This window comes from Carettochelys insculpta, chromosome 1 (genome assembly GCF_033958435.1).
Source record: "Carettochelys insculpta isolate YL-2023 chromosome 1, ASM3395843v1, whole genome shotgun sequence".
NCBI lineage: Eukaryota > Metazoa > Chordata > Testudines > Carettochelyidae > Carettochelys > Carettochelys insculpta.
In genome coordinates, this window is record NC_134137.1 from 328,123,390 (window position 1) to 328,146,175 (window position 22,786).

At 44.0% G+C, this 22,786-nt stretch overlaps 1 protein-coding gene across 3 annotated transcripts in view; it reads right to left on the reverse strand.

The window, feature by feature from the left end:
- Positions 1-22,786, reverse strand: part of DOCK4 (dedicator of cytokinesis 4) — a 381,443-nt gene that overhangs the window by 251,969 nt on the left and 106,688 nt on the right. For all 3 annotated transcript variants that reach the window (XR_012648259.1, XM_075014636.1, XM_075014626.1), the window contains exon 2: positions 757-840. Coding sequence is in view for 2 of the 3 variants with exons in the window: in XM_075014636.1 (XP_074870737.1) it covers positions 757-840 (84 nt within the window). In the remaining variant the exon portion in view is untranslated. The remainder of the gene's footprint in view (positions 1-756; positions 841-22,786) is intronic.

Below are 22,786 nucleotides of genomic sequence, written 5' to 3' on the forward strand. Positions count from 1 at the left end.
GGCTGGATTTAGGCACAAGGTTACCAGATAACTCCCAGGGATACCTGGGTTGGGAGACAGATGACTCAGGGTGCTATAAGGTATTCAAAAAGTTTAACAAATGGAGAGGTGACAAGGAAGCTCAAGGACTGGCCCTGCCTCTTTCACATTCCCCTTAGTCTTCCCTTTTCCAAACTGGAAAGTCACATTTTTAACTTTTCTCGTGTAGAAATTGTTCCAGACCATTAATCATTTTTGTTGCTTTCCTCTGTACAGTTTCCAGTTCTAATATTTTTTTCCTGAGATGAGATCACGGTCTTCAAGATGTGGGCGTACTATGAATTTAGGTAGAGGCATTATGATATTTTTCTGCCTTGTTATCTATCCCTTTCTTAACAACTCCTAACTTTCCGTTCACTTTTTTCACTACTGTTACCCATTGAGCAGATGTTCTCAGAGAACTACCCACAACAACTCTGATCCTTTTCTTGTGTGGTAACAGCTGAATTAGACCTCATTACTTTGTATACTTGGGATTATGTTATTAATTATCAATGAAAACACCTTTTCAAAAGGTTTCTTTGTGTACAGTTAACTGTCAGTTATGTAATGACATCTATAAAAACATTGGAATCCTTTCAAGCCTAAAAACTTGCAAGCACAGATGGATATTTTGCTTCATTTACCTTTTAAAGTTAAACGAAGAGTAATGTGACTCAAATTCACATCAGCAGAGCAACAAGTAATTAAAACTAGGTTTTTAACCCATGTACTTACCATCACATTTTTCCAGTATTTGAACTGTGTCTCCAATTTCCAACGATAAGCCATGTGGAACTGTTCCTCGAAAACTGGCTATCACTGAAAGAGATAGTAAACTACAAATCACACCATTGAAACATCAGGCTTGTTCTTTGTTATGAAACTTTCATGCATCAGGGTAAGGGAATCTGTTTAACAAGGGCGTTTAATAAAAATTATAGAGTTGTGGGCAAACTCAAATACAAAGACCAAAAACATGTGATTTTTGTTCACTGAAAGCCAAATACAGAACTGGAAAAATCCACTTCTTCACTCACTAAAGGCAACTGGAAAGGCTGTCCTGGACAGCAGAAATCTATCAATTTCTGGATAATTTTAATTGACGTTTCTAGCCTCTACAGCTATGACAAAATCCTTTCAAATTGGAACAGAGGCGTTTCAGACTGAGTCTGCAAGACAGAGGAACAGTGCACGTACTGCTGCTTCTAACTTTGCCAAACATCAAGGCAAAATTTAAACGTTTGCTCAATATTAACAAAAGTTATTCAGGACCTAGGGAGCAGGAAGTTCTTGGGAAAGTAACAAAAGCAGGCACAAAAGTTATTCACAAAGGATGAGATCCAAAAATGAAGAATGAGGAAGAGAGAGAGAGTAGCAGAGATCTTAGTCCTATTCTCAGATGTCTCCACATCAGCCAAGAGTAAAGACTCTAACTTCACAGTAGCACTGCAATTCTAGCAAAATGAAAGCTAAGAAAAGAAAGAATCTTCCCTCCCTACTCTCCCAGTAGCTAGAAATAATGGGGTCCCAATTTACAGAGCACCTACCGGCCAGAAATATGTAAGATGGAGCCCCAAACAGGGTCCACAGACAGCACAGTTGTTAGAAACCTGTGTTCTGTCCCCCTTCCTAACATGTGCTGTTATCAAGGGAGTACACTTATCATCATCATGACTTCCTTGGGCCTATCTACTAGCCCTCTGTCTCTTATGGTCTCTGCTTCTACTTCTGGCTACCAGCCAAACAAAAAGCAGTCAAGTAGCACTTTAAAGACTAGCAAAATAGTTTATTAGGTGAGCTTTCGTGGGACAGACCCACTTCTTCAAACCATATCCAGACCAGAACATACTCAATATTTAAGACGCAATACTGAGTCTGTTCTGGTCTGGCTATGGTCTGAAGAAGTGGGTCTGTCCCACGAAAGCTCACCTAATAAACTATTTTGCTAGTCTTTAAAGTGCTACTTGACTGTTTTTTGTTTTGATAGTGTATAGACTAGCACGGCTTACTCTCTGTTCCTATTCTGGCTACCAGGTAATCCTTCAGCTAATATAAGGACATGCTGAAGGTACACATGAAAAAGTGCAGCATCGGTTTCGACACTTGGAAGAACCTTGCCTAGGACCATCACCAGTGGAAAGCGGTAATCCATGAGGGGGTGGCACAATTTGACAGATCCAGCTGTAGTGCTGATGAGAAGAAGCAGAGAAGAAGAAAAGAGCTGTAAAAACTGCCCTGCACCTCTCCAACAGATACAACACCTTCCCTTTCTGGGATAAGATCTGCAGCTCCCGAATTGGGCCGATCAGTCATCAACAGACACACGCATAGGAGGGTGCCATGAAGATGCCATACTCGTTATCATGTGACCACCCAGACTGTGTTACATTTTCAGGTTCTGCCAAGTGGCTGTCAGACACAGGTTTTGAAGCAAGTAACATTCTTTGAGGCACAACACAAAAAATGACTGCATTCTCTATTTTTTTAAACATTCTGCACATGTATGTATCTGTGTACACACACACACACACACACACTCTCTCTCTCTCTCTCTACTTAAAAGTATATGTACATATGCAACAACACGACAGTGCCCATGTTGGCTGAGATGTGGAGTTATTCATTTTGTGGAAGTGAATAAATTTAGTCTGGATTGTAGGTCCAGATCAGGCACGGAGCCCAGAACCTGCTGTCTGGGTATTTTCTGATACAGCGTGCAAACTAGAATATCTGGCCAAGTACAAGGGGGTTGGCATGGGAAGGGATGCATAAGAAACAGGGAAGAAACTGTACCTCAGAATCTCAATACCTCCCCAAGTTACTCCTGGCTGGAGATGTTCACGTAAACATATTGGATTTAGGCTGTGTCTAAAAGCACAATCTAGCCCTTCGCGTCATACTTAAAGTTTTTTAAATGAGTGAAGTCTGATGCAATCAAAACTCAGAAGTCAAATCAAAAGCCAAATGCTGAGAAAACACAATTACCCAGAAACAATAAGCTAGGAGTCGCCCACCCAGCAGGTACCATTTTGACTCTAGATCAACTCTATGTACGCAGACTTCTAGGTCCTGCCTTAATATGCCAAGTAAGATCAAGCAGGTTGTGATAATAGTGTAGTAATCTAGAAGATTGTGGTTTGATTCCCTGAACTGCTAACAATCTTTCGGGGCTTGATTTTGCAACCGTTCGAGTGATGGGTAAACCACAAGAAACGTATTGGGATACAGTTAAACCAAAATGTGCTACTGGATCAATTGACTGCTGGGGCACTGCAGTAGGCTATGATTCCTTAGCTCTCGTCCCCTATTATCCCTCCTCTACTTACGCTACATCAATGACATCTTTAACATTTGGACCCACGGTAAAGAGATTCTGGAAGAATTCCACAGAGATGTTAACAACCTGCATTCTGCCATCAGTCTCAACCTTGGCTATTCCACACGAGAAATACATTTCCTGCATCCCACAGTACAAATCACTAATGGCCACATCAACACCACCATCTACTGGAAACCCACTGACTGCTACACTTACCTACATGACTCCAGCTTCCATCCAGCTCACACCACACAATCCATCGTTTACAGTCAAGCCCTTAGATATAATCGCATCTGCTCTGATCCTACTGACAGAGACTGAAAACTGCAAGACCTCTACCAAGCATTAATAAAACTGAATTACCCACTGGGAGAAGTAAAAAAAACCAAATTGACAGGGTCAGACGAATACCCAGAAACCAGCTACTTCAAGATGAACAACAGAACACCACTTGTCATCACCTATAGCCCCCAACTCAAAACCCTGCAATGCATCATTAAAAATCTACAGCCTATTCTGGATGAGGCTCCAGAAGGCTCTAGGTGACAGGCCGCACCTTTCCTATAGGCAACCTTCTAACCTGAGAAAGATTCTTAACAGCAAACACAGGCTACACCACAGTAATACGAATCCTGGAACTTTACCTTGCAACAAACCCCGCTGCCAACTTTGTCCACATATTTATTCTGGGGATACAATCACTGGACCTAACCATGTTAGTTACAAGATCAAAGGCACATTCTCCTGCACTTCCAGCAATATTGTATATGCCATTATGTGCCAATAATGCCCTGCCACTCTGTACATTGGACAGACAGGGCAAAACCTTCGCCAAAGAATAAATGGACACAGAGTAGACATCAAAAAACTCAATACACATAAGCTGGTCTGTGAACACTTCAGTGGAGTGGGCCATTCTGTTAAAGACCTGGTAAATTGTGTCCTGCAACACAGAAGATTTAACAGATTAAAGCGAGAGATTTGTGAGTTAGAGTACATATTCAAATTTGACACATTGACACATGGTATGAATAGAAACATCAATTACCTAAGGCATTACAAGGACTGCTTCCTTTCCTTTGATGCTCGTAATTATCTCAGACAGGAGAATTAACATTCACCCCCTTCCTTCCATCCTATTTGATTTGTCAGTTTTTATTGCAATTTCTTTTTCTTTTTGGTCCTCTGAACTTATAAATGTCAGTCTGTATTGGAAATGAAATTGATCTGAAGAAGTGGGTCTGTCCCATGAAAGGACATCACTGAATGAATAGTTTTGTTAGTCTTTAAAGTGCTACATTTCTGCTGCTTTGTTTTGCTGGAGCACAGACTAACATGGTTACCTCTCTGTTACTACTGGACTGGAATGTTCAGGGAATTAAGTTGGCAATTCAGAAAATGATTTTCTTGTGTAATTTCACACACCAGAAACCGAAGGGAAGCTCTTCTGTTGTTGTTATTGTTCTTTGGAAAAACAGATGGTTTGTCTCCAGAGGTTAAAAACAGCATAAGCTTCAAAATTTTCCCCAGCCTTGGCTTTTTGCACACAACTCATTGGGATTCAGAGGAAGTTGAATGTATACAAATACTTGACATGGAAGAAGGTGCTTCAGGGTACTACATATTGGACTGCTGGCGGGACAGGTTGTACGCTCTGTGGCTCATGCATACATAGTGCACCTAAACTCAATTCCAAAGCCTAAATTCTTGGCAAATTTCTGTATTCGGAATTCTACTGCTTCCAGACTCACTTAGTTATATGGCCCTGAAGATCGAGAACTTTTTCCCTCTAACCTACCTGTGAGCCTAAGTGCCCTGCAATCAAGTCCAGGTTACCACAAACCACACAACCTGAACATGTAGTACTGCAAACACTAGTTAAGTACCTATTATTATATTTATTAATTTGGAATGTAATATATTGAAGTTTAATTTAATGATTTTATATCTCCTGTCTTCCTTCAGAGACCTTAGGTGAAATATAGAATATTGTAATTTAGGTCTATTAAGGGCTTTAAAAGTAAACTTTTTTACAAGTGAAAAAAGCTAATATAAATATTTGAGTAATAGAATAATATCTGAATGACAGCTTACTCATCAGTAAGCATATGAGTGGAGTATTTATTTTTCAAATAATTTTTTTAAAGATGTGGGACTAACAAAAACACTAACTAGTGAGATTTTTAAAAAACAAAAAGAAAACATGAGATTTAGAAACACAAATTCCACTTATAGTCAATGGGACCTGTGCTCCTAAATCCCTTTATTGTCTCTCAAAATATCCCCTAGAATGACAAGGACCATTTTGTGAACGGTACTTGTTTAACATGGCTCCTTAGAGTTAAGAAGGCTACCAAAAGTGACTCTGCAACTACAGTGAAATTGAAATAGCAATCTGAGAGCATTAGAACATAAAGACAACTGCAGCACATACTGATTTTTTCACTTTTAATATAACAGTAACTTATAGTCCTGACTGTACTTTGATCTTCAAAAACCAATGTATCCTGTCATATTTTTGTTTTGTTCTGTAACTGCGAATGATTTGTTTGACACTAAATGACTTGGGTGTCACACATTTTGAGAAAGGTGGAAGCGAGAAAAACTAAGTCTTACTAGATTTTTCCCCATGAAGGTCTGTTTTAACAACAAAAACTTGACATGAAAAATTATAACCAAAACTAACATGCAGTGAAAAAGCAACTAGAAATCTTTTTGGAACACAAATGGACCAAAAATTGTACCCTGATACATTTGGTAAAGGGGTATTCTGTAAAGTATCAAGGAGGAAAAAAGAAAGAAATGAAGCCATCACCTGTCTTACTGAGCCAGCATATTCGCCTGTTCTGTTCCCTGAATCCAGGCAAAACTCTAAAAGGTCTTGCATCAAGGTCAGATTCAATACAACCAGTCTCTGTTAGTAGCAGCACCATTCAAAGGAAACTAAAAAAAAAGAACTGCAGGGAGGCAGAGAACTTCAAGTAAAGCACAAAAATCACCAAACTATTATGCACAAAAAAGTCAATCTGCTTTTAAAAAATTTAGCTTTGTTTGCTACATTTGTACTTGGTCATTTAGAAGTGGTTACCACATAATGTTTTGTGTTTGTGATGGATATATAAAAACAACCTACAGAAAAGGCATTTGTAGAAAGAGCCCTTAGGTTCAGCCCTAAAGAGGAGACTCCCACAAAAGGGTAATGTCGTAGTGGTGCTCAGTGCTTGAGACAAAGACAAAAAGTCCTGAGCAATCCATGGTACAAGTACAGGTTTAATGCATCATCCTTTCTTCCCCTTTCACATGTAAGTTCAACGTGTTGTCATAAATAAAACTGATAGTTTTTAATTGCAGTCAGTACCCTGCAATTCAAGTCAGACACATCTGACAGAAAGCAAACTGTCAATGATGAGGAACTAAGATGCAAGTAAATAAAGCTGTTAGGCATTTTGAAGAAGACTAAAAAAGGATCACTTGCAAAATATGCTACGTTTCATTTCTGGGTTTCTGGGAACATCACATGCAATGAATGGGTCAGCCTCTCTTATGTATTGCAACATGTTTGCTAGAGATGAGCCTCTCTCATGTAGTGCAGAAAATACAGGAAGAAAGTTCACCACGCTTCTTCCTTTTAAACCTGGAAGGCCTGAACCTTAGCTGACAAGTCAAGTCCTTTGTTTTTTGTTGGGGAGATAGCAGCTGCTGCAACTTACATTTCATAAACTGTGAGAGAAACCAAAATGATTCTAAGAACTTCTTGAGAGGCAGAAGCACCTCATTTCCACCGTGTTGCATGTAATTTATGTGGTGTTTAAGAAAACCGTGAATCTGCACTGACAAAAAAAATTCAAATGGGATACAAAATCACGAACCTTCTTTAGATTTCACGTAATGGCATCTCTTTAGGGGAAAAAAGAGAACTCCTTCGCTGTGTCTTCACACTTTTAAAATGCTTCCCTGGTTACACATATACCTCAACCCCCCACTCCTAAAAGAATTCCCCAAATACCACTTAACCTACACCCACAAACCTATGGTGACTCTGTGTATGTAAGGACTCCTGTCTCCCTCAGATAATGCCTGAACTTTCCCTACTTTTAAATGCTGTAGCTCAGAGGAGTGTAAATCCAGCTCCCTCAGAAGCCATAGTCTTTGATGTCTCAGCACGGGAGAGGACCATCCACAAAACTGAATATCTACTACCTGCCCATGAGCCATTACTTCCCTCCACTGGAGGCTGAAGTTTTTTGTGACCTCAGCTGCAAGTTCTGCCTTTTTACCCCCTCCCTAGCTTTGTCTTCAGGGAGTGGTGATAAGAATACTCGTACGGACCTGGTGGGAGCACACTGTAGGAGTCTAAACCTAGCTTTGTGAGTGTGTGTACGTGAAGCTACAGACAACAAGAGACGCAACAGTGCTGGTGGTGGCCATCTGGCAGAGATGATTTTTATTATAGCAGAGCAGACCAGTGGCCTCACTGTACAGAGTGAGAGACAGCCCGGTATCAACCATCTAAACAGAAATGGACAGAGGGTGGAAGGAAGAACAGAGACAGTGGGGCACACAGGAGGTTGAGTCAGGAGCACAACCCAGTTCAGTGCTCTATCCTGAGACCATAGCTTCCCCTAGAAGTGGAGCAAAGGGAACAGCTGAAAGATGCGAGACCGATGAGGCAGTGGTAGAACAGACTTAGGGACGGGCTATGGTAAGACAAAAAGACTAATTTCTTTTGTCTGCCCGGGGGCTCATTCTGACTGGAGGAACGGGCCCTGTTGTGTTGGAGAAGGGATTGATGGGTCTGAAGCAGAACTGGGTGGCACACTTCAAAGTTTTGCTTGTGGTTTGTTCAAAAATTGCTGTGGCCTGCTGTAGTTGTATTAACATATTCTGCGGCTATTCAACCGATTGTTCTGTCTCTAGGGTTTGATTTCATTTACCACATATTTCTGCAGCCTTTTGGTGTCTCAAGTAACTCTCAAAAATCGTGTTTGAATTTGCAAAGTCTGCTGCACATATCCAAGTCACATGTTTTCTTCTTGTCCACGGCACTTCTTCATTTCTCTCTTGGTCTGCCATTAAGATACTGATCCTGCAACAGGATCCCCAGGAGTAGATGACCCAACATGCAGGGGTCTACCCACACAGGACCATTTGTTGCTTCGAAAGAGGGCTCAACTATTAAAATTGCATTCAATTCTATAAGGAATTCAAAATAAAGGCCCACTCCTACAAACATTTAACTACTTACAGAATTATTACATTCAGACGTTCGAGGGGATCAAGCCTTAAACTGTGTTATTTTACTAAATAGGAACATATTCAATGGATCTTTGCTTTGACTGATGAGAACCTGCTCACATAAATACTTCAAACCACTTAACACACTATCAAAAAGAAGGTTGTGTTGGCTGTCAGGACTTGAACATAATATGCTGGCAAGGTCAGTAGCTTTGATTGCAAAATCTGTCAGCTGCTTGTCTGAAAAACTGAATGTCTTTCCCACTCCTAGTCTCTCCTGCTAGTGGAGCTCTGGCTACCCATAAAAATGAGTTTAGCACTGAATCTGGCACACACCCAATTACACAGCTGAGAGAAGAATATCCCTCCCCCACACCCTTTCATTACTTGAATTCAGCAAAGTTGTTACTTTCTGTCAGATTCTTGGCTAAAATTTTTATGGACATAAACCTAACAGATGTTTCTAGCTGGAATCAGCGAAAAGCAAAGATAAAAAGCTGTTCTAGAGAACAGTCTAACCATGACACAAAATTCAGAGCACTGCAATGAAACAAATGTCACTTCTCTCCTTTCTGTACTAGACAAGAGAATTTTTCGCATGTGCTGGTGGAAGAAGAGGGAGATGGAAAGGCTGTTCTCTAACCCATACAAAACAAAAAGCAGTCAAGTAGCACTTTAAAGACTAGCAAAATGGTTTATTAGGTGAGCTTTCGTGGGACAGACCCACTTCTTCAGACCATAGCCAGACCAGAACAGATCTGGCTATGGTCTGAAGAAGTGGATCTGTCCCCCGAAAGCTCACCTAATAAACCATTTTGCTAGTCTTTAAAGTGCAACTTGACTGCTTTTTGTTTTGATAGTGTATAGACCAGCACAGCTTCCTCTTTGTTACTATTTGTTACTATTCTAACCCACACAGTAAGTGCTGTCCTCTCCATTTGTAAGTGGTTACCACACGATGACCATTAAACTCAACAGACCTAAAGAGGACATGGCTTAAATAGAAAAGGTCAAGATTAGCCTGGCCTGGAAATGCAATAATTCAGCGCTTCTCTAACCAACTTCCAGAAACAGAGCTCCTGTTAAGACCTAACCTGGGACTATATCTAAACTACAACATAATATCGATTTGAAGTCATTTAGAATAATTTTTCCAAGTTCCTGTCTTCACTGTAAATTCAGTTAGCTCGATTTATGGTGCACTAAAATCAACATAATATCGATAGCATAATATTGTAGTAAGCTGCCAGGTGCAGCATTCAGTTCAAATTTTAAAATTGCAAATGAAGGGTAGTGAGGAAGCGCCATGTCTTTAAATTGAATTCATTAGCCTCCAGACATGTCCCATGTGTGCCCCATAATGCCCCACAGTTCTCTGCTCTGGCCTCTTCCATCTCACCTGCCTCAGGTGCAGAGGAATTAGGCTTCAGGAAGACCGTTTCAATTTGGCACCGGGAAGCCTGTGGCTGTAGGGTCGTGAGAGACTGAAACATCTTCTTTTTGTTTGCTATTAGCATGGCTGAGGAGTCTGTGGTTCTGTGTATACCCCTGCTAGTTGCCCTTTTTCTGTGCACTGCCTGGCACCAGCCGCTACCCCCTGCACCATGTGGCAGCCAGGCTGTGCATGGGGGTCATGCTTGTCTGATAGGATGAGAAAATTCTTTTCAGTCATTTACATGTTGTCACGCCCCCCACATCCCCTCTCTTTCCTCCACAAGATGCGCCACACATTCTGGAACTTTCCCTTGCCCACATCATGTGGCAATTAATCTGTGGGTGGGGGTCGTGGTTGGATGAGAAACTTCTTTTCAGCTGCTTACAATTTTGTCCCCTGCCCCCTGAGGTGCCTTGCAGTCTGGAACCTTCTCATGCCCAGCCGCATCATGTGGCTTGACTCCAAACCAATAAAAGGACATGCTGCATAAGGTGCCAGGCAGACTGCACGTGGTGAGGGTCCAGTAGCCTGTCAGGGGAAGTCTCCCTGGTCAGTCACTATTTTTGGTCAAGAGAAGAAAATACTTTGTCACTAGCATGGCTGTCCTCTCACAGAAAAATTTTGGATGGGCTTTAGCCAAAGGACAAGGGGCTGGCTATAGTCAGTCATCTTTTAGCTGGCCGGGGGAAGTCTCCCTCAGTGGTCACAATTTTTTGGGTGCTGGCTGTAGCTGGGGGTCTTTAAGCCACCTGGGGGAAGTCTCCCTCAGTGGTCATGATTTTCAGGGCTGTCTGTAGTAGGGGGTCTTTCAGACGCCTGAGGGAAGTCTCCCTCTGAGGTCACAATTTTTGTGTGTGCTGTATCCAGGGTCTTTTAGCAGCCCCTAGCCATAACTGTTTCCATGAAGGCAATGTAGTAGCTATACAATTACGACAGTTCTCGAAATAAGATGTTAAGAAAATCGGTTTTACCTCACAGATGTGAACGCAGCCTGAGACTCCTGTCCCCTGAGTGAATCACCCCACCGCTCCCTCTGGCACATCTAACCTGTATCCATTTTGTAAAACTGAGAAGGTACGAGGGACGGGACAGCAATTTTTTATTTTCAAATACTGTTTGGTTATGTTTTTGCTAGAAGCGTCTGTCTATAGGAGTTACTGTCGGAAGTTACTGTCCCAACAAAACCTCTGCCAACACATCGCATCTACATACAAGAGCAGATCAAACTTTTGACCCCCTCTGTCGACCAAAGGGCCCCCCAGAGCATCCACACAATCTTTCTGGTGACATTTTCTGTTGACAAAATGCATTTTGTGTGTAGACGCTCCAGGAGTTTTGTAGACAAAACACCAGTTTTGTCGACAAAAGTCTCTAGAGTAGTCGTAGCCTTAGAATTCTTCATTCACCCTTATACACCAGATTTTTTTCTTTTTAATCAAAGCATTTTCAGAAACTTTCAGAAAAGCTCCTTGCAGAAAGGTTTGGTTCATTCCCTCAAGATATTTGATTACCAGATTTTTTTAACTCCTTTTGCCTCCATTTCCCCTAGATAATAAGCCCCTTCTATCTCCAGCATGGTGTCGAATGTGGGACTTCTGCTTCAATTGTTAACCCAAAACAACTGAATGCCAACCCACATCATCACATATGGCATAATTCAACATGCATCAACAATATTCCCAAAAGTGAAATTCTACCTACTGTGACTTTCAGTAGCAAATATACTAGTTTTTTAAAACCTTTTACTTCACTTCTGATAAAATCAGCATTATGACCCTGCTGAGCTTGTGAAACACAAATTTATTGGCTTATATTTGTTCCTGAAAAAGATAAAACAACATTCCTTGCAATTCCTTCCAGCCTCTGGAGCCTGTAGACATTTCCAGTAGAAAAGCCTACCTGTAATCAACCTCCTTCATAACATAACATCACCATAGCCCAGCGCCGTAACTAGCTAATTTTGTGCCTGAGGCAAGAATATAAAATTGAGCCCCCTCATATAGTCAAAGTAGTTATTTTGTAGAAAAAGGGAAAATACATAAATAATAAATAATGATAACAACACCACCACCTCCACCACACTGCTTACACTGGCTGGGGTTAAAGCAGAGGCCTGGGGGTGCCTGGCTCTGAGAGAGGGGAAGGGCTTTGTCCTTCATAAGCATTCTGAAAATCTGGCAACCCCAGCCCAGTGAGCTGGCCTTCCACACAGCTACCAGGAATCCCTGGGGTGGGGTGGGGGGGGCGAGATGCCACCCAGCGCAGCCACAGGGCAGATGCAGCTGGCAGCCTCCAGGCGCCTCATGGGTAGCCTCATTTAAGTGTCTGCTAATTGCCTGTCCCCACCAGGGAGTGCAGGGTAGGCAGTAAATGCACCTGTCCTGGCTGTCAGTGGGCCAGGAGCCCTGCAGGTCTGCTCCCCTGCCCCCACACTGAACACAGTGGGGGAGGGGACCAAGCAGAGCAGCATCACAGCAGTGGGAAGGTGCTGGGTATAGACACATAGGTCAGAAGGGACAGGAGGCCATTACCTCCCCATACTTGGCTCTCCCCTGGGGTTCAAACCTGCAAACTCCTCCCAGCACCTCAGCCTTCCCTGCCAGCTGAGCACTTAGGCATCACCCAGGAAGGATTCAGGTACTGCCCAACTGAATAGCAGAGCGCTCACAGCCATCCCCAGCTGGCAGGCTGTGTTTCTACACAAATGCCTCTGTGCACAGCACTCTCACCCTGTCCCTGTGCACAGCACCGCCCACACTCCCGGTCTCTGTCCCTGCACACAGCGCCACCTCCACGCACCCTGCCCCTGAACAGCATCACCTGCCCCTATGCACAGAACCAGGCACACCCATCCCCTGTGCACAGCGCCATCCCCTGCGCAGAGCTCCTGGCCCACTGGCAGCCAGGATGGGTGCATTTACTACCCACCCTGCATTTCCTGGGGGGCGAATAGGCCATTAGCATCCACTTAAACAAGGCTACCCACAAGGCGCACGGAGGCGCCCAGCTCAGGCAGCCCTGAGGCTGCGCCGGCTGACTCTGGGTGGTGTTTCACTCCCCCCGGGACCCCTGGCAGCTGCATGGGAGGCCAGGCCACTCTAGGGTTGCCTGATTGCCAGAATGCTTATGAGAGACAATTGTCCTTCCATTCCCCTACCCCACAGCAAGGCACCCCCAGCCTCCTGCTCTAACCCCAACCCCTTCACCTCCTCCAGAGCCAGGCACCCCCAGGCCCCTGCTCTAACCCCAACCCCTTCACCTCCTCCAGAGATAGGCACCCCCCAGCCCACCCCCAAATGTAACTTCTGGCAACTCACCAGAACTGCCATTGCCGCTGCCGATACTCAGCTAGGAGCACTGTGCTGGGCCGCAGCCTCCCAGGCACGGGTAGCATTGGGCCGCAGGAGTCACCCAACAGCAACAGTGGCTGCCTCCTCTGCCGCCACCACACGTGCTTGTCCCACCACGTGGTGGGATACCTGTGAGAAGCAGTGGGAAGGGTGCCCCTTGTGCGTGGCTCTTCCTGCGCTGTGCTCCCAGGGGCCAGGCGAACGCACAGCTGGGCAGAACATGGCTGCACCACTTCCACTGCCTGATCCCAGCCTAGCCCCACGCCTCACTCCCTGCTGGGTCCTGACGCGTGGCCCCATGACTGGGGCTTAGGGCTGTAACACGGGTGAGGGCAAGGGAGGCACTCACTTGAACCTCCTCAGCCATGCACCCGAAGCGAGCGTCTCACTTGCCTCTCTCTTGTTATAGTCCTGCTATAGCTTGTGCAGAAAGGCCAAAGATTTGAGGTGACCAAGATGCAACCTAGTGCAGAGACATGGTGCAACCTGCAGGCAGCCAGGGGCTGAAGCAACCTCATGGTGGACAGCTGGGTTCCATCACAAATGTAATATACAGTTAGAGCACAGGAGACTAAAGGAGGGTGGAAGGGCAGGTGAAGGGAAGTTCTTCATGAGATTCCAGAAGAAAAGGCTTAGATTCAAATCAAAGGGCCCTCCAAGTAACCGGGTGAGAAACCAGCAGCTTGTATTTAGAGCTGTTGATGAATAACAGTGAACTTGTTCTTGTACCAAAAAGTAATCACAATTAAAAATAATCATGATTAATTTTGGCTTTAATCCAAATGTTAAACAACAGAATATCAATTGAAATGTATCAAATATTTTGATTTTTGTCTACATTTTCAAATATATTGACTTCAGTTACACAAATGCCAAGTGTACAGTGTCACCTGACATTATTTTATTACTTATATTTGCATAATAAAAATGATGTACAAAAGAAATAGTATTTTTCAATTCACCTAATACAAGAGACATAATGCAATCTCTTTATCATGAAAGGGGAACTTACAAGTGCCAGGGGTATTTTTGGTTACATAATGCCATGCACAACAAAATAATGTCAAGCTTTAAACTCTAAACATTCAGTCCATTCAGTCCTACTTCTTGTTTAGCCACTCACTACCACAAACCAGGTTTCTTTACACTGATAGGAGATAATGTTATGCCCTTTGGAATGTCCTCTGGAATGGTGGTTGAAGCATAAGGGACATATGAATCTTTAGCACATGACATGTAAATTCAGCTGGTGGCACGTGGTAGCAGTGCCATGAAAATACCTATTCTCCCTTTCAGGCAACGTTGTAAACAAGAAGTAGGAAGCATTATTTCCTACAAATGTAAACAAACCTTTTTGTCTGAGTGACTGCCCTTAAAGGGGTGGTGAGCGCAGCCTGACCTATTACAGATATCTTATCCACCTGCCAGGTCAGAGTGATGAAGTGATTATAAAAACCAACAACTGGCTCAGTTAAGAATGAGGTGGGGAGAGGGAGAAGAGGCGGCTGGCTGATGTGGCAGGCCCTGGAACAGAAGACAGTTCTGGAGTGAAAGACCTCTCAGTCCCTATAGTTTGTGACGGCTGAAGAATCACTTTGTTTTGTGTTAGTTTGCTGTATTTTTATTTGGATTAATAAACTGTACACTCAGGGAAGAGCCTGAAAGAGAATTGGATAACATGTTAATCCTTTAGTGACTGGGGAAGATGGGCCAGCAAACCACTTGAATACAATCTGTGCCAACAGGATGCATTCTCCTGTTGAGGTAGGTAAACCATCTCCCTGAGAGACTGCAACTCGATTAATGGAAGAATTCTTCCATCAACCTAGTGTTGCCTACATCGGGGGTTAGGTTGGCTTAACTACATTGCTCAGAATCACAGCCCTGAGTAATATACTTAAGATAATTTAATTTTCTAATGCAGACGAGGCCTAAATCTGGACACACTCAAGAAAGAAAGGAAGGAAGAATGTCCTGGGAATTACAGTGCAACATTATTCCTTACTTTACTACTTAACAGAGCCATTCCAAGGAAACTTGTGATTAAACATCATTAGCACAGTAGCTGTGAAATGCCACGTGGTTCGTATTAAGCTGCTGCTGATACATTTGGCCACCGACTACGTTTTTCCCCATAAAAATCTCTATTTAGCCCCCATTCAAGCAGTAAAGATTATCCAAGGCCAAACACCAAGTGAGTAGAGATAGTGTATTTTCACTAACTGTAAGGAAGCATCACACGTATCTTGTGGAGCAAAATTTTTACACCATGAAAGCTCATCAAGTGACTTCCTATCATCTGAACTAAAAAAAGTTTCAAGCTTTATTTCTCTCTTCCAAAGCACACATTTTAAATCTGTAGTTGGGACTCAACCATTGGAATATTAATTGGGAGGGAAAATCAGCACTTGTTACACTTCTGAATGACAAATGGTCTCTGTACTGGAAACCCATTGACCACTATTCTTACCTACATACCTCCAGGTTCCATCCAAGACACATCACACAATCTGTTGTCCACAGCCAAGCCCTAAAATACAACTGTATCTCCTCCAATTCCACCTAAAGAGACAAAAATCTATCAGGTCTTTATCAAGCATGGCTGGGACGATTTAGTTGGGGTTGATCCTGCTTTAGGCAGGGGCTGGACTGTCTGACCTCCTGAGGTCCCTTCCAGCCCTAGAATTCTATGATTCTATGAACACTTATTTACCCACCTGGGGGAAGTAACAAAACAGAGCCAGAGGAGTACCCAGAAATCACCTACGTCATGACAGGTCCAACAAGGAAAACTACAGAACAATACTTGTCATCACCTATAGTCCCCATCTTGAAACCCTCGAGCACATCATAAGCAACCAACAGCCTATACTAGAATACAGTCCCTCACTCTCACAGACCTAGAGTGACAGGCTAGCCCTCTTCTACAGACAGCGGCCCAACCTCATGAAAATACTCACTTGCAGCCACACACCCTACCACAGAAATGCTAGCCCAAGAATGCATCCCTGCAACAAACCCCGCTGCCAACTCTGTCCACATAGCTATACAAGCGACACCATCACAGGACATAATCAAGTCAGCCACGCTGTCAGGGGCTCATACACCTGCACATCAACTAATGCGATACAGGCCATTATGTGCCAGCAATACCTCTCTACCATGTACACTGAACAAACTGGACGGTTACTGCACCAAAGGACGAATGGACATGAATACAACATCAGAAACGGAAACACAAAAACATGAAGGGCAGGGGTGGGAAATCCCCAGCCTCCAGTCCATATCTGGACCCCAAGGCTCAGGGCTCCGCTCCATAGAATCTGGATCACAGCGGGGTGGAGGGTTTGGAGCCTTGAGGCGGCCAGATCAGGCAAAACATGGTCTGCATCCAGACCACATGCTCTGATGTGGCCCGGGGGTGTGGAGAGTAGGAAGTGGCTGTGGGATCCCGTGCTGGTTGTTTCTGTTCTCACAGCTGTGAGGAAGGGAGGAGAAGCAGAAGTGGCTTCATCAGCCTGCCTAGAGGATTCCTCCCGCAGCTTGGATTGGAATTTCAGCTAGTCAGAGCAGTGAAGGGTGGTGCCTAGGAGCAGAGGCACAGATCCATGTCATCCTCGGGAGAGCACGTAACATGCACTCCCATCACCCAGACCCCATGGTTTGACCTCTCCTGTGTCCCCTTCCTATCCCGAATCTCGCTCCCTTCTCCTTCCTGACCCCTCCCTCCCATCCCCACTCTGATCCCTACGTCCCATACCCCTCATCCCCTCTGTGACCCCTCCCTTCCAGACCCCACACCCCAAACCCTCATACCCCCTTCCTCCCTCCTAGACCCAAAACCCCCAGCCTGCTCCTACAACCCCCCGCACCCCCCACACACCCAGACCTCCCTACCACCAGCCTGCTGCTGCACCTGCCTCTTGCCCTGATCCCACAGTTGAGGTGGTTTGGGGTTGTTTTCCTTCTCACTTGTGTCTATGGATCACTGGCACCCAACCTGAGAAAAGTTCCCCACCTCTGCTGTAGGGAAATGCTTCAACCTCCCCGGACTTTCAATAAAAGATTTAAAAGTAGCCATCCATCTACAAAAGAATTTTACCACAAGTTTACAGAGACACACATTTGAATTGGAGTTCATTTGTAAATTGGACACATTTAACCTAGGCCTTAACAAGGATCTCAAGTTTCTTATACATTTAAAGTGCAATTTCCCACACCTTTGATATTTGTAGGAATGGGGGACATCCTACTTAATTTGCTTCATCAACTGGTTCTAATAGTGACAGGTTACCCCCTCCCCCCGCCCGCTATATGAACCCTGGATTCTATTTTTTTTCCTACTCCAGTAATCTGAAGAAGTGGGCCTTACCCATGAAAGCTCATGCTCTAATGTATTTGTTAGTATCTAAGGTGCTACAGGACTGCTTGTCATTTCTGAATAACAGTATTTGCCAGCCTGGCCTGACATCATTTTTCTTAGCATGGACTTCAGCCCTCATACTAGGGTATATTTCTCTCTTTCACACTCAACTTTATTGAATTATAAAGTCTAAACAGTGTCGCTTTACAGAAAAAGCCTTCTTCTTCTGTCTGAGGTGCTCTTTAATCCTCACAGTGTTGTCAGTAGCACTGTTCGTCAGTGATTTTGTAGTCATTTTAATTTCTAGACATCTGCAGTCCTTTCCATTGCATTTAAGGTGAGACATTGTAGCCAGACAGAATCCCCCTACTCTACTCCATTTTGCCCCTTTTAGGTGCCTCTGAGCACAAAGCACAAAGAAACAGCACAGTCTTAGACTGTTTGAAAGCACAGATGTGCTTATCTCAAGCCCAGTCTTTTGATGCTTCTAAACACAGATGTGCTGTCTCAGCATGACCCTGGACTGAACAATACAGACAAGGGGGCTAACAGGCTAGCTGTTGACCACAGGGCCTCAAACTGCCCTTGGCTGGTACTGATAATTGATACACCCACACTTCATCCCAGAAGAGGAACCTCCCGCCCATACAAAAAGACTGTCCTGTTTTAATGATTTAGTTATCTCTATCTTACAAGTGTAAATTAAATTGCAACTGCCTTGTAAGAACTGGCATCACAAAGATGAACCAGCACACTTGGTACCTTTAGATAAGGAAGAATGTGTGTGACCGAAGGGGTATAAAGAAGGGCCTGGCAGACCACTCTGAGCTCCAATTTCCTGTACCTGCCAGTCGGGTAAAGTTATTGCCTCCCGAGGTCCCAAGGGACACCCTCCTTGCATTGTTCTTCCCGAGGGATTCAGTGAACAACGTTGGCTACGCCAGAGTCGAAGGACGCAGGGGTGAGAATTATACCTGCAATGTACTTTTGTGCACATTTAATAGTAAGAGCTCTTTAGGCTGAGGCGTCTGGTCCTCAAATGGTTAACTTTTCACTTGTAATCTAATTGACATGTCATATGTATCATCCTGCTAATAGTTAAGAAGATAGAGCAATAACCTTGTAACTGTTAAGATTTTATTTCTGCTTTTAATAAATAGTAACCATTAAGCTCCAGCCTGACTCCTTCCAGTTACTGTAACTCGGCCAAACACAAAACAAAGAACTTTAGCTGTTTGGCTATATCAGCCTGGTCAGCACTAAGGTGCAGTAAAAGCTGAGCATTGAGTCGTGTCACCTCCATGGGGCAGACTCTTGGGGCACCCGACAGCCATCCTGGCTGCCCGCTCCGAAGGGACAGTCTGTCCTAGCAGTTAAAGACTCGGGTGGATCTCTGCGGCATCCGTCAGCCATTTTGGCTGCCCTCTGCAAAGGGACTGTCAGTCCTAGCAGTCAAAGACTCGGATGTAACTAGGCTCACAGACCACTCATTACCCAGCCATCGGCTAACAGACATTATTTAGCTTTTATTCTTCTTCTTCCATCCTGTAAGTAAATGTGTCTTACTGAAATTGTTATACACTAAACATATAATTTTTGCTATTTACGAACTACAACTCGATTAGCAATCATTTATTTACTAATGAAAATTAAACCTCTTATCTCCTACTGTTTAGTACCATTTTAAAAATAAAATATGACTACTAATTGTGGGTATTCATAGCCAGTCAAATAATTAAGTCAACTATACCAATTATTTCTAGTTGCAATCTTAGTTACTATACAACCACCTTGAAAAACTAAACAGCACAGCAAGGCACAAATTAGTTCTATTATAAGGATCAAAAGTATTTAAAAAAATATTCTCTAGTATAACTATGACAAAAGCAAACATTTTCACTTTGATGGGAAGTTTCTTTTGAAAAAGCACTGTATTTCTGGACAGATTTTACCTCAAATAAAAGAAATAGCTCTGTCTGTCTGTCTCTGTCAGTAGCAAAAGTAAAACTGCAGTGGAAATATCACTCATGATTAGCATAATGACGTTTTCTGATACAAAACTCTTTAGCCATGAACTTTGCCTATTCAATTCCATTTTTTTTTAAGTGGAAGTATTTGGTTAAAGCTAGACGGGGCTACTGAATTGTTATCTCCTATGTAACTTAGGCTTAAATAACCCAGTACCTTCACGTTATACCCAATCCTCCGCAACGATGATGCTTAGAAGCTATCCTGCTCAGGTGGCTAGATAGCAAAATGTGACAAATCACAACAGGAGAGAATGCTAATGTATGACAAAGCCTTTAATATTGGGAGGGTTCTGATTATACTGGGACATCTGGTAACCCTAACCCATCTAGACAAAAATGGGGGAAACAGACTCATAGGAACGGGAATGGTAGAACCTTTTCAGAAAACAAGTAAAGCTCTCATGACATCCAAGAAACATCGACACTGAAGGAAAGCTGAGAAAATGAGTATCAGACGTTGCTATAAGCCAGTGACCATGAAGAGGGTCACGAGGTGGAGTCTAGAGAATTGGGCAAGTTTAGTACCATAGATAATGAAGAACTTCAGAACTTCATTTCTTAGTCCCAACCTCCATTTTGTGTCTCAGGCTTCTGTCTTGAATAAGCAGGAGTCATTTCATCCACTGCAAGCAGCAGATCACCTACCACTGGACATCGTAAGTCACATGACCAGAGCTGAGCATAGCGTGACGTATCTCTGGATTGAGCAGGGCCAATAGTAAAAGTTACATAAAATGAGGAATGGCCAAGAAGTAACATAGATCTGAGGCACAGGCAGCAACGTTAGATGAGGTAATCATGGCTCAGATATAAAAACACAGGTGAACATGTGCAGCTTCCGGACAGGGAAAAGTCAAATGCCTCCAGCCTGGACTGGTTGGGGGCTGCTTTTTTGGGGAGTAGTAAGTAGCATTCCCCCAATTCACATCTACGTGAGAAATGACTCTTGTTATGTGCACCAATGTGGAGGGGACAAACTGACAGTGGAGGAGGGCTGGAGCAGAGGGTTGGGGTGAGGGCTCTGGTTGGTGGTGCAGGCTCTGGGGTGGGGCTGTGGATGAGGAGGTTGAGGTGCAGGACTTCCCCCTGCACTCTCTCACCACTACAGTTCTGGGCCAGTTGAGAAGTGACTGTCCACAGCCACTTCAGCTCCAGCAGGCAAGGGTAGGGCATCTGTCCCCCAGGTAGAGCAGGTCCAGACTAGGCTGGGTGAGAGCTGGGGAATGGGCTCCTGTCCCCCAGCAGGGGCAGCTCTGGGACAGCTCCGGGTTGGACGTCACGGCTGGGAGAGGAGGCCCTCCCCCAGCCCCCACACAGAGCTGAAGTGAGCCCTTCCCCACCGGCACCAGCAAAGAGTAGTAGCTCTGAGCCCCTCTGCAGGGCTTGCTAGGCAGCACGGTAGGTGAGCACAGGCAGTAAACAAACAGGGATAAAATATCAAAACAAAAAGCAGTCAAGTACCACTTTAAAGACTAGCAAAATAGTTTATTAGGTGAGCTTTCGTGGGACAGACCCACTTCTTCAGACCATAGCCAGACCAGAACAGACTCAATATTTAAGACACAGAGAACCAAAAACAGTAAGCAAGGAGGACATTTGATTCTGTGTGTCTTAAATATTGAGTCTGTTCTGGTCTGGCTATGGTCTGAAGAAGTGGGTCTGTCCCACGAAAGCTCACCTAATAAACTATTTTGCTAGTCTTTAAAGTGCTACTTGACTGCTTTTTGTTTTGATAGTGTATAGATGAGCACAGCTTCCTCTCTGTTACTATTCAACAGGGATAAAATAATGTTTGATAGCAAACATGCTCAGTAGAGGTCTGACCACATAAAAGGTGGTCTGCTAGCAAGCAGTTGAGTCTACTGGGAGCCAGAAAGAACTGCAGGAGAAAATGTTCTGAAAGTTTGCTGATGAGACCTGATGCAGAACAAAGCTGATGGAGCAGAGCTGACCCAGCAACAAGCAGCAGCAGCAGCAACAGCAGACAATGCAGTAGAATCAATCTATAGAATAAGCCTTGAGGTGAAAGTAAACTGCTATGGGCCAGAAAGAAGTGGCTGCTGGTACCACCAGCCCATACATAGCTGACTTTAATATCGGTACCCCTTTTCCCCTCACCCCATCAGTGGTTTTAATGGTATAGTCTGTAAGAGCTGCTCTGTTTAACGTTGCTGCTCCTTTTGCAACGTCTGGTTGAAAAGGGACCCTGGAGGCTCTGATAAGCATTACTATTAAAAGTCTGTTTGGCAGCGCTGGCAGGCTCCTCTCCTAGCTCCACACAGCTCCTGGAAGCAATGGCATTTCTCTGCGGCTTTGAGGTGAACCCTCCCACAAAGCAAGCATGGCTAAGAACCTGCACCCCTCACCCCCTCCCACACCGCAAGTCCATGCCTTGGCCTGGAGCCCCATCCCACAGCTCGAACCCCTTCGTTCTGGCCCCATTCTGGAGCCTGCATCCCCAGCTGGAGACCTCATCCCCTCTCTCCACCCCAACCTGGCAAAAGTGAGCAAGTGAGTGAGGGTGGGGAGAGCAAGCAACAAAGGGGGACGGGGAATAGAGTCAACAAGGGGTGAGGCCTCAAAGAAAGGGCAGGGAGATACCATTATGTGACCTTGGAAGGTGCCTATGTAAGCCACTGATGTGTCACAGAAATACAACTGCATGTAAGCAAAACCTGCCAAGCATCATGCCTTTTCATACTTCTGTGTTCTCCAAAACATGGAAATTAGAAGATTTTATGCCTGAAAACTGGAAAAGAACTCAAGCTCTCAAACTTGCTAGAACAGTATGTTCGTATTCAAAATACATCTTGCAGGATTTCCTGCCTTTATGTTTCAGCTGGATTAGAGTTAAGCAAGACAAGCTATAAAATTCTACTACAATATAGCATGGCTCACACTTCACTTTTTCTGCACCGTTAAGAAATCAGACCTGTTTATTTCAAGTTACTATTACTGTTTTACTATTTTTAAAAAAAAAAGTAATAAAAAACCACCAACGCACAAATCAGACAAACCCAAGTGAAACTAGAG